Source organism: Anopheles coustani, chromosome 2 (assembly GCF_943734705.1).
Source record: "Anopheles coustani chromosome 2, idAnoCousDA_361_x.2, whole genome shotgun sequence".
Classification (NCBI taxonomy): domain Eukaryota; kingdom Metazoa; phylum Arthropoda; class Insecta; order Diptera; family Culicidae; genus Anopheles; species Anopheles coustani.
This window is the reverse complement of record NC_071289.1, coordinates 81,873,475-81,885,672: the sequence shown is the minus strand read 5'-3', so window position 1 is coordinate 81,885,672 and position 12,198 is coordinate 81,873,475. Positions and strand designations below refer to the sequence as shown.

Here is a 12,198-nt window from a genome sequence, read left to right as displayed (position 1 = left end):
AACTTGTCGCCTAAATATCCAAGCTTGGGTACACGGGGAAACCCACCCCCTTGGGCGGATGGGCGGCAAGGCTGAATTGAGAGGGGGAATGGACTGCTACTTGCTAGTAGTTCATCCCCGAGCGTCTGTTCTCCATGTTAGGAGCGGCTCGAACCAGCGTCTGTTCCCCATGTTAGGGGCGGCTGTACACCCTGTCCTGGCATCCTACGGGACGTAAAACAGCTAGCGAATGCTGCAGCGCGAAATCCGTCAGAACGTGGAACACTACAAACGACTGAGGACACAACAAACCCGGCTCTTCGAGAGCAAGAAGCGTCGCTTCGAGGAGTCGGATGAACAACTGATGCAGCAACTAACTCAGTCGGGGGAAACTCGCCAGTTCTACAGGATGTTGAGGAAGACACAAGGCGGCTTCACGCCAAATGTCGCAATGTGTCGTGACGAGGAGGGCAACATTCTTACGGACGAGCGAGAGGTGATCGAAAGGTGGAAGTGCTACTTCAACGGACACCTGAACGGAGCGGAATTGGGGGAGTCCAGCAGCGGCGCAGGCAGAATTGAGCAGCACATTAGCCAGGAGGTAGATGACGAGGTGCTCCCACCATCCTTGGACGAAGTCACTAGTGCCATCAAGCAGCTGAAACAGAACAAAGCAGCTGGCAGCGATGGGCTGGTGGCAGAACTATTCAAGATGGGTTCGGTAGAGCTTGCCGTCAGTATGCACCAGCTAATTGTGAAAATCTGGGAGCAGGAAAGGATACCGGAGGACTGGAAGCTGGGTGTCATCCACCCAGTGTACAAGAAGGGTGACAGAATGGACTGTGCCAACTTTCGAGCCATCACAGTCCTCAATGCCGCCTACAAAATCCTATCCCAGATACTCTTCTGCAGACTCGCGCCCCTTGCTACAGATTTCGTCGGAAGCTACCAAGCTGGGTTTGTTGGAGGCAAATCCACCACCGACCAGATCTTCACTCTACGGCAGATCCTCCAGAAGTGCCGGGAGCACCAGATCCCGACGCACCACCTCTTCATCGACTTCAAGGCGGCCTACGATACCATAGATAGGAAGGAGCTATGGAAGACCATGCGGCAGTACAGCTTCCCCGAGAAGCTGGTTCGACTGCTAGAGGCCACAATTTTTTTGGACGAGGGTTCACATTGGACTTGGCCCCGCCGTGGGACCACGACCAACATTACTCCCTCCTCTGAGCCTTTCACCTTCCGTCACGCTATGCACCTACACGGTAGAAGCAATGACGGAAGAGGCATCTGCCCCTAGGTTAAAAATCTCAGTTTACGGACGCTGTGGCACGCAACTAACTCCTGAAGGGTGAAAGCGCATGTCTCCAAAGGTCTAACAGGTACTACCCTGACTACCAGGGGCTATTTCCCAAGCCTAAGGCGACGGACTCGGCGCAATGCAACTTAAGCGGCTCAGAAGATCGATCCGACAGCTGACTTACATGACACCACTACCTCCTAAAAACCCGTAAATGGGACTTGCACTCAGGTTCTCCACTGACACCTCTGATCTGCGATCTTATGGCCCGCAAAATCGAGCTCCTGCCCGATCTACGTGCCGTCCCCGTACTGCACCCGCTGGTGCTTCCTTGGTCTGGCTGGTCAGGCCAGACCCTTGGCGGGTCTAGTTTCTGGTTTGACCTGGTCGTAGTTGGCAACTTGCATGGGTGCCACCTTGGTGCGCCAGTACACCGGTGTGTCCCTTACCAACAACTAACAGGTCGCCCCATAGACAAGACCCACCGCCTTCCTCCTTCTGCACCTATTGGTGCTCTCTTTGGCCCGGCTGCTGTTCTGCCGGGCCCCTTCTTGCAAATCTGGTTTCTAGATTGACCTGGTCGTAGTCAGACGGGTACCACCTTGGTGCCAACGCTCACCGGTGCATCCCTAACCGACAATTAACAGGTCGCCCCATAGCCAGACCTGCCCTTCCGCCTTTGTCACGAGCAACCCCAGCGCCCTGCTTACCAGTCAAAAGGGGATTATCAAATTATGCACATTCTACACATCTGTAACCGGTCGCCCCCGGAAACAAATCAATAGTTCCTTCGTAACCAGGGTTACTCGTGACCTTCGTGAATCTTCCAGGAGAGTGAATCCCTTCCGAAACACTCCCTACGTCTTCGCGGTCCTGTCCACTGACATAGGGTCCATCCTAACCTCCGGAGAGGCTAAACAGACCAGAGGGCTAGATACCTAAAACCAGGATTAAAGGTACCTTACAAGGCCCGTTCCGTCTGCGGCACACTACCAAACTCAATCCAGGCAGTTTGATCATCCTGGGTCCCAGCGGCAAAGGAGGAGGAATCTCGCACAAATCCTTCGAGAGTTTCACTCTGATAGTGCACGGGAGGTCGGGTACCCCTCCCACCCAGATCTCTGTTCGTCACCCCTGCCATCACTTCAGGGGGTCCAGTGGCGCCACGAGGAGGCCAGTATTCCAGGCGTTCACGCCGTCACACCGTTTGACCGGAGTGACCCCACATTGACTGCGAGCCCGCTAGAGGCCACAATGGAGGGGGTGCAGTGTAAGGTGAGGATTTCGAACATGCTGTCGGATCCGTTCGAATCTCATCGGGGTCTGAGGCAAGGTGATGGACTCTCCTGCCTTCTATTCAACATCGCTCTGGAAGGTGTCATGAGGAGCGCGGGCTTCGACATCCGTGGCACGATTTTCACCCGCTCTCTCCAATTCCTCGGCTTCGCGGATGACATCGACATCATCGGGCGGAACACTAGGACGGTGTGCGAGGCGTACACCCGACTGAAACGCGAGGCCGCAAGGATTGGACTAATGATCAATGCGACGAAAACAAAGTACCTGCTCGTCGGAGGCTCTGACAGTGACAGAGCCAGGCTGGGGAGCAGTGTATCAGTGGACGGCGACGAACTTGAGGTAGTAGAGGAGTTTTGCTACCTCGGCACTGTCGTAACTCCGGACAACAACGTGAGCTGTGAAATCCGGAGGCGCATTGTTCAGGGGAATCGTGCCTACTATGGACTCCACAAACTCCTGCGGTCCAGATGGCTTCTCCCACGCACGAAATGTGTCATATACCGCACGCTGATTAGACCGGTCGTTCTCTACGGGCATGAATCCTGGACTCTGCTCACGGAGGACGCCAACGCCCTCGCAGTCTTCGAGAGGCGCGTGCTCCGGTCTATCTTTGGCGGTGTGTGTGAACAGGGCGTGTTCACATCGGATGCGACCGGGGTTGGAGGGCTGCAGCCATGGACCGAGCTACCTGGAGAACGATTGGTGACCAGGCCATGTCAGCACGACGTGCTCAACTGCGAGCGGGCCATTGAAGAAGAAGAAGTAATATAATGTTATATATATAAGTACCTTGTAAATTATACTACACAGGATGGGCAGCATGAACCAATGAGTTTGAAACGGCGGCGCGCCCGCAGCGAGCGCAGCGAGCGGACTGCGCTAGGTCTACCGAAAAACGGAGTTTGTTTTAAATTTGTGAAATAAGGGGGGCCCGTGGGCCCCCCTCATACCGCACCCCTAGGTTGATTGCGTTGCCGAACTAATATATCACCAATTGCATAAGTTTAGGTATATCATCGCACAAGAAAACGAAGGCAGGGGTCTCATTTATTCTTTCATCGATAAAAGTTTGACACAACACCTAATACAAACAATTCACATAACGGTATTTATATCACCCATTGTATACCTTTAGATTGCATTGTATACCCTTCGTCGCAGAATAGGTGTAGCTACAATCGAAACCAAGCCAAATCTGCCAAATGCTCCAAATGCAAAGAAAATTATCTCACCAATTAACTCCAGCATTCAAATGCAGCTTCTGCAAAAACGAGTGTCGCGAGGTTACCACTTGAGCATTCTACCGGGTAAAAATCTCCGGGGAAAATAAAAAATTCCAATACGCTCGAGCTACAAGGAGCATTCACTAGCCAATTCGAGCTCCTGGAAAATAATACTGTTGCCCCCTCACGTATAACACCTTCCTATCACTAGAAAAATTATGTATTGAAACACATACCAACCTTATTTCTAATCCAAAACCGACAAACTAACTGCTACTATCACTCTACTACCATCAAAACAGACAAACTAACTGCTACTATATATCTCCCAAAGGACGAACCCCTATATAAGAGTTCGGACAGAGTCAGTACGCCTCTGAATACGTGAAAGTGAACATAGTTTTCGAATCAACGTAAGAGGATATACCCCGAAATCGCAAAACAGAAGAAGAAGAAGAAGAAGTATATGTGGCAGCCTTACAATTTCGTACAGCACTGCACGATTTAGATAAATGTGCGACACCTCAAATCGAGAGAAATAATATTGAATTTTAACTTTGAAGAACACGTTAAATATATAATTACGTGAGGCACACATGCAGAGGCGGATCATGGGGTAAGCAAACTAAGCAGCTGCTTAGGGCCCCAAGTTATCGAGGGCCCCATCATTTACCCACCTTATATATTTTTTTTAATTTTAATGTTGAAATAATTTTATTATTTTTTAAAAAAAGTTGCATGTCTTATCAAATGTGTGATGAATTTGCGAATGAATTGGGCTTTGATTACGAAAAGGAGATCAAACGTCGCATTTTTGAGTTTTTTAAAGTAAACATAAAAAATACTGATGAACCAACATGTATAAAAGCGAACAGTGTAAAGATCATTTTGCAAAAGAGGATAATCCTCAGAATAGTTTGAAGATAATGCACATGGGCTAGCAAAAGTAATGCCCTGCCCCAAACATAGTTATAATACTTTGCATTGCACTAAGCTGTTATGAAATTATTCGTCAATTTTGTTAATAGAAAATACTATTTGTGAAAAATGATTCTCTTGGATAGTTCGCAAATATGGTTTGGCGTGAAATATGATTTTGAAAACAAGGCTTTTAGCATTTAAAACATGGGATAATATTGAGGAAAATGTTAGTTTGTAATGTAGTTGAAATATAATGTTGAATGTTGAATGCAATGTATGCTTTTGGGGCCTTCAACTTGTAGCTGCTTGAGGCTTCTAGAACACTTAATCCGCCTCTGCACACATGCCATATGACCCACGGGCCCCCCTTATTTCACAAATTTATAACAAACTCCCTTTTTCGGTAGACCTAGCGCAGTCCGCTCGCTGCGCTCGCTGCGGGCGCGCCGCCGTTTCATACTCATTATTTCACTCCAAATCATTGGTTTATGCTGTCCATCTTGCCCAGTTCAACCGATTAGTTCAAATCATTACAGCTTCTAACGGAAATTCAACAGTTCAAATATTCAAACTGAATTGATGTGCCACCTACTACATTAATTCCAGGCGCTAACATCGAAAAAATGATGACGATGCGGCGACTAGGGGGCCTCATTTGGGATTTTACCTTCAATTTAAATGAAATCTAGTATACCACGGTCTGGCAAAAGCGCGTTAAGCGTTCTCTTAGTCTCGTTGAACCGACAGAGCCGTTTTTGTAGGGAAACCAGGTCCCAAACAAGGAATGTTTGAACATGCAAGCACTGCTCACTACCTACCGTCGATGATCTATGACGAATTAATGACTTAACGGAAAGTAGTGAAAATGAACGGAGCGCTTAATGTGTTAATTCGGAATGTCCAGTTAGTTCACAACATAGATCGAAAAGCGTTAGAAACAACCTTTGACGAGAAAAACGAATCGTTTGATTGCATGAGTCTACCAATGAGATAGCAAAACTTGTGGCCAGACCTAGTTTTAAAGCTCAATCGGCAATTGATCGATTCTTCGTTACAAAAACATTCGACAATAAGCAACGAAAAGGTGGAGCCACGAGCTTTAACCACATAAAAAATGCAATACTGAGATGCAAACAAAGAATCTTATTTCAACGGTGAAACATTGGTGAACCATATTGGTGAAAGTTCCGACATGGTTTGGAGTTGCATTAGAGCAGCAGGAGTGGGGTAGTTGCACTTCATTGATGGCATAAAGGATCACAAAACCTACGTTCAAATTTTGAAAGACAGTTGTATAAAAAGCGCCGAGAAGTTAGGATTTCAAGTAAGATTCCTATTCCAGCAAGATAACGAGCCTAAACACACAGCCGTAAACAACTCCATTCGCTTCCCACAGAGTCCAGATATGAACCTGGTAAAACACCTATGGAAGATTTTAGATGATTTCCTTCGTAAACGGACAATCTCTAAACACGCATGCAAGATGATTGGAACAGAATACAACCCACCGGCGGCACCGCGTGGCAAATTGTTAATAACTATTGATTCTTTCAACCGATTTTCACGATTGACCCCTTAAATAAAAAGTCTTTTCAAGTTAAAGTTGTTAAAAGCTGATCTATTCGAAAATCCTCCTTTTGGAATTTTAGGTTCCTGTCGTTTTTATTTAAAGTATATTTGTGCCTATCGCGCTTCAATTGTAGCCTTTTTTCGTAGGAGGGCAGTTTTTTTTATACAAATACTAGCTGATTAACCCGATTTCATCCGGGTGGAAAGAAATTCCAAACGAAAGACTGTTTTCATTCAGTATCTTGAGTTTTGCAATGTTAAATTTAGCGTTTTGGGGATAGTGGTATTTTTTAGTATTACCTTTAGTCGACGAAACCATGTTGATATACATTTTGCATTCGCTATCTTATTGTGCTTCCACCTTGGTTAAACCATTTAAAATTAATCAATTGAAGCAAGTATGAGAAATACCCCAGTAAAACCGTCAACCCATGATATGTACGCGTTTTGTAAACTCGTCGCATCCGTAGTAATGTGGCATTATATTGTTTTACTTAATTTCTATCGTCCAGACGATAGAAAGTTATAGGCAGGAAGGAGGCATAAGAATGTTGGACATTTCACACTTGAAAAATTGTCTTTCTTATGATTATGTTTAGTATAAATTGATTAGACCGATTATGTGTGATTGAGAATATTTGTTACGTAAGAGAAGATAGAAGAAGTTTGGGATGTCTGGGTTCGATTTAGTTCGAGAAAATGAGTTACACTCCAGCCAAGTTTGGCACAGATACACTTAGTAGATTTTGCGTTGCATACTTGTGATGAGAATTAACACTTTTCGTTTTGAGCTATGCTATTGATTTGCTGAAGAAGAGGAGGAGGGTAGAGGGAGTTTGGGCTAAGATTGAACATTAATAGTGAGGTCATTCGATTTAGAAACCATAAATTCTGCGAAATTGATACCCATATTGCATTTTAACCATTTTTAAGGTATGGGGTAGTATGGGAGCCCCCCTTTCCCTTTCCCCTAGAAAGATGAAATTTCAAACCATGGTATGTCCCTATGTGAGCAGTCTTCTTTTTCTTCTTCACTGGCCCGCTCGCAGTTGAGCACGTCGTGCTGACATGGCCTGGTCAGTATGTGAGCAGTATGTGTACTAATTTTTGTGAAAACTCGTTCAATAATTGTTGAACTATAATTGTTTTTCATTAATTTTAGAGGGGAGGTGTTCTGGTATGGTAGTTATGGAATGGGTACACCAAGGAACCAAAGAACGGTTCATACAAATTATTGGTATAACGTTATGACTGTATTATTTGGTAAAACTTTTCTGTGGTAACACATTTTTTTCTGTGTCGTGTGTGGTGCTGTGTGTGTGTTGGGTAGCACAGTAGCACACGACCCAATACTACATACCACCATTATAGGAGCAACCAACTCGAAAGAAATATACGATTTTTTAGTCTATTTTTAATGTTAACACTTATAAATTACATCATATTGTTAGTTACATTACAAAGTGCACCACTATTGGTACCGTTACCCTTATTTAATCGTTCCACCCATCGGGTGTTCACCGCATAACCCATTGAGTCGTCGCGGAAGACACATATGACCACATATTACAGTAAGCAATATAGATTAATTATATACGTTTTCCAAACGTTTTTAATACAAAAAAAAAACGAAAACTTAAACATTCCACACTTACCACAGGTTCCGAGAATGTGACTGTTGGTGCATCTTGGCACAATATCCCGTCTGGCACACTGCTTTCACTATTGTTACAATTGCATTGCAAAGCATTCACCATTTGAGACATATTTACACCAATTAAACTTCACTTTGCTTTGAAAACGATTTACGTTACGAAACGTTAACGTTCGTCTGGCTACCACAATGGTTCGATTCTAAGAATGGCCTTTCAGGCGACAATTTTACGCTGTGACTGATGGTTTTGCGTTGGCACAACGTGTTAAAGTTGGTAGCTTTGTTGAATGGCCAGGCTGGTGAATCGTCATTGTCGTGAAATTCATTCAGAAATCAAAGATTTCAAATTGAAACAATCAAACTGCCTTATGAATGGCTGAAATAGCTGATTTGTTAATAACTTTTTAGTGGCTTGACCAATTTTAGCGCCAGACCCCTCAAATGAAAGGTCTTTTAAAGACTGATAACTCTGTGCAACAAAGACTCTTCCGTAATTCTTAGTTTATGAAATTCTGAGACGTAGGTGCAGAAACTTTGGTTGGTATTTTCTGCTGAAATTACCAATTTGCTAATAACTTTATAACTGCTGAACCGATTTGTACATGTGACCCCTTAAATGAAAGGTCTGCTCAAGACACACAACTTTGTGTAACAATAGATCATTCTATATTATCTAGTTTTTGAGAAACTTTATTTTTCGAAAAGCTTCGGAAATCTCCGGAACAACGTACTCAATATTTCGAATAGCCATTTAGGCAAAAACTTGCCAAATTGCTAATAACTTTATAACTGCTGAACCGATTTGTACATGTGACCCCTTAAATGAAAGGTCTGCTCAAGACACACAACTTTAACGATAGTAAGATTTTCAAGGCCTCTTAGTTTTTGCAAAATGATTTTGTATGGGAAAATGGCCGAAACAGCCAAATTGCCAATAACTTTTGATTCTGTGGACCGATTTTTACGACAGACCCCTCAAACGAAAGGTCTTTTGCAGACCAACAACTTTGTCGAAGTAAAGACTTATCCATCGTTTCCAGTTTTGGAGAAATTAATACTGCGACACATTGTAAACATGGCCCGGTCGACCGAAACTCTTCGAAAACCTCCAAATGTCATTTTCATATAATCCCAGGAAAACCCAGTTCGAAAGGTCCCGATGCGCAATCTCTCTCTTCGAAAGAGAGATTTTGCGATGTTGCGAGAGCATTTTCAATTCTCTTTTCTCTCTCAAATTGTGCGCATAGTGGTGGGTAGTTTCCTCGGAACTGAAATGAAACAGCTCCCCCTTGGAGCGGATAGCGATAGCGATCCAGATGGTCCTGGGGACCATTCAAAAGCTCGATTTAGCCTTTGGATCAATTCAACCATTGATTGTACAATTGTTAAAGTAACAAATAATATGAAAGATCGGTAAATTAGGTAAGCACGCATGATATGACGGATTGGGATTCGGATTCAAAGATCCGAATCTCGGAATGGATTTGAATCGAAAGATTCGAATCTCTGTAGGGATTCAGTTTCCCCATCACTAGTCTGCACCTCGCGATGACTTTTTGGCATAAACAAACTGACAACTCTGGCAAATCATATGATTCCATCTCTTTCTTTATTTTCACCAGGCCCAAAATGTTCCGTTTACCAAATCTTGATTAAATCAATAAAATTAGAATGACAATATATTGTACTACAGTACCCCTCCCCACTAACACCTTTCCGAAACATTAAAGTTTATTCAAAATCATGGGTGGCTTGAGTTTCCATTTGCTTCTTATCTCCCAATTAGCTTGCAGCTGTTCCAGCGCGAGCGGGTCTGCGAATGAAAACGGGAATCGAATTTATTAGATACAGAACAATTGCGGATTAAACTGCTCGGAGCTTTACCATTGGTTTGAGAGAATTGCATCAGTATGTTGTAAATATCTTTCACCGGAACACACATATTATGGAAAGGATATATTCGATTATCCAATGAGCTCTTGAAGTTCGAAACAGCAATTGCAATCAGACACCCGTTCTCGTCAAATATAGGTCCTCCACTTTGCCCTGTTGAACAAAATAAAATTTTCAAAAAACCAAAATCGTGGCGAATTCAAATGAGCAAAGAATAATTACCGTATTGCACCGAACAGTCCGTGAAAAGAATTCCTTTGCTGTACTTCGTAGCTCTCCCAGGTATGATGCTAGGTTTAAAGTTTGATCCCATAGCAAGTGATTTGAAAACAGGAAACCCAACAGCATAAAGACGCTGCCCTACACTGGGAATATAGTTGGCCAACCGACAAAACCAATTGGAACGTTGAGCTTCTTCGAATGTTGCTTCCATTAGTGCAATATCGTACGCACTATCGAAAGTAGGATTTTTGTAGATTAACCTAGGACTCGTAAAAGTTTGATTGCTGAAGGTACAGGTGATATTGTTCTGCAAATATTTGCCGCTAGTTTTCATTAGACTGCCATTAAGAATAGGTGACCAGCATGTACATACCGTAGCGAGAACGTGCGAACAAGAAATGATGTAGCATTTTCCATTCAATTCAAACGCACAACCAGTCCCCCAGCATCCTTGGGAATCGATCATACAAACGGACCGTACTGCTTGCGTTGGGAAAGGATTCACTTGGCTTTGGCACAGGTTCCGACTGTTGGATGTGATGCTTATTATTTCATCAACGTTGATTGCCAACGGAAAAGTTACATTCTCATTGCGATGCACGAACGTCGTACCGATAATAATTCCTTTGATTTTCCTAAAATTCATAATGATTTATAATTAGATGGAATATTTGGATCATGTGACTTTTACAATCCCAAAAATTTACATTTGTCGATCATATACGGCCCCTCCTTGGCATCCAAAGCTCAGCTGTATATCGAGCAGCAGCAGACAATCATTTTCACCGAACATGTTAGTAACATGTCCTACGTTAACGGTGTTATAGAAGGATTCATTTCCAAATGGGGTAGAGATGGCGACAACCTTATCTAAAATATTAGTTGGCTCGTCTTTTGGTGATTTCCAACGATTTATGATTGCTTTAATATGGTCCCAAGAAGGAACGGTGCCTGTATTGGTGGACAGGATAGCGATGCTGGCATACAGGCTGCTGTACCTGTTCACGGGCTTAGATTCGCCATCAATGGACACGTGTAGGTCATTTAAAACATTTTCCAAACAGTTCTTCACGCGCACGGAGTGTACCATCATACAGGGTCGAGCAGCATGTTCCTCTAAACTGTCTTTGGATTTTCGAATCACCCGAAAGTCCAACTCGGCAACTTCTTTCAGCTTATCACATTTGTTAAGCTCTATAACCGGGCAGCGGCGTAGTGAGTTGGTTATATCTTCCACCAGTGTATCGTTATCACTGAAAATTAACCCCGATACGATAACAAGCTCATCAGTGAGAAAAGTGCCCGATTCCTTATGTCCACCGGACGTATAAAATACGGTTCCATGCTGGGGGATTGTTGGTATCTAAAACATAGAACAATCAGGCTAAATGGAAAATTTTAATTTTAGTCGTTTACCTTCATTTGATATGCGCTGCAGTGATCGGTCACAAAAACAATTCGTTCGCAAGTACTAAAATACTTTCTACCGACCACCTACTTCTTTGATGCTGTTATGCATTCGTGGGGATTATTCCAACTTCCTGCACATTTACTAGCTTAGCTGTTCTATGCAACTAAGTCGTTTAAAACAACTAAGACCGGCTATAATATTTTAGTTGTTGATCGTACTGATTATTGTTTTTATTTTCGTCTACTACATTTGACGTTCGTCTAAGCTGTTTATATCTGTCGATTTAGTTCGCTAACAACCGTTGCTTATCCTGCATTACTAGAGATCAAGAAATGTATTCCTTCTTTTATTAAATCCTTCCACACATTCAATTGGTTTAAACATTTAATCTGACGCATATTCAAATTTTAACTTCTTATAAAGTTGTTAGTGCTAAAATATATGGTTTTTCGACTTACAGCAAAGGTTTTTCAACAAAGCTATGCTCTTCATGTAAAGCTTGCTTGGTTCCATCAACCTTGGAAAGAGAAATAGTTGTGTCTCGACTAAGCGATCTTTATTAATTTGAAAAAATAGAAAAAACGCTATTCTTCAATCATAAATCGCGTTTCACGCTTACTTTTATTTAATAGCCTTTCTTATCTTGTTTTTGCTGGAAATGTTATTTGAACCACGAGTATTGATGTTGCACCTTCGGTCGTTTTCACTTTCAGATGCAGTAATT

At 43.2% G+C, this 12,198-nt stretch overlaps 1 protein-coding gene across 1 annotated transcript; it reads right to left on the bottom strand.

Moving 5' to 3' along the window:
- Nucleotides 1-9,535: 9,535 nt before the first annotated feature.
- On the bottom strand, nucleotides 9,536-11,695 carry LOC131263553 (uncharacterized). Its single transcript, XM_058265766.1, has 6 exons — nucleotides 11,480-11,695; nucleotides 10,771-11,426; nucleotides 10,437-10,698; nucleotides 10,064-10,370; nucleotides 9,833-9,994; nucleotides 9,536-9,761 (listed from the first exon to the last, which is right to left on the bottom strand). The coding sequence occupies exons 1-6, from the start codon at nucleotides 11,483-11,485 to the stop codon at nucleotides 9,673-9,675; spliced, it is 1,482 nt and encodes a 493-aa protein (XP_058121749.1). The 5' UTR covers nucleotides 11,486-11,695; the 3' UTR covers nucleotides 9,536-9,672.
- Nucleotides 11,696-12,198: the final 503 nt, after the last annotated feature.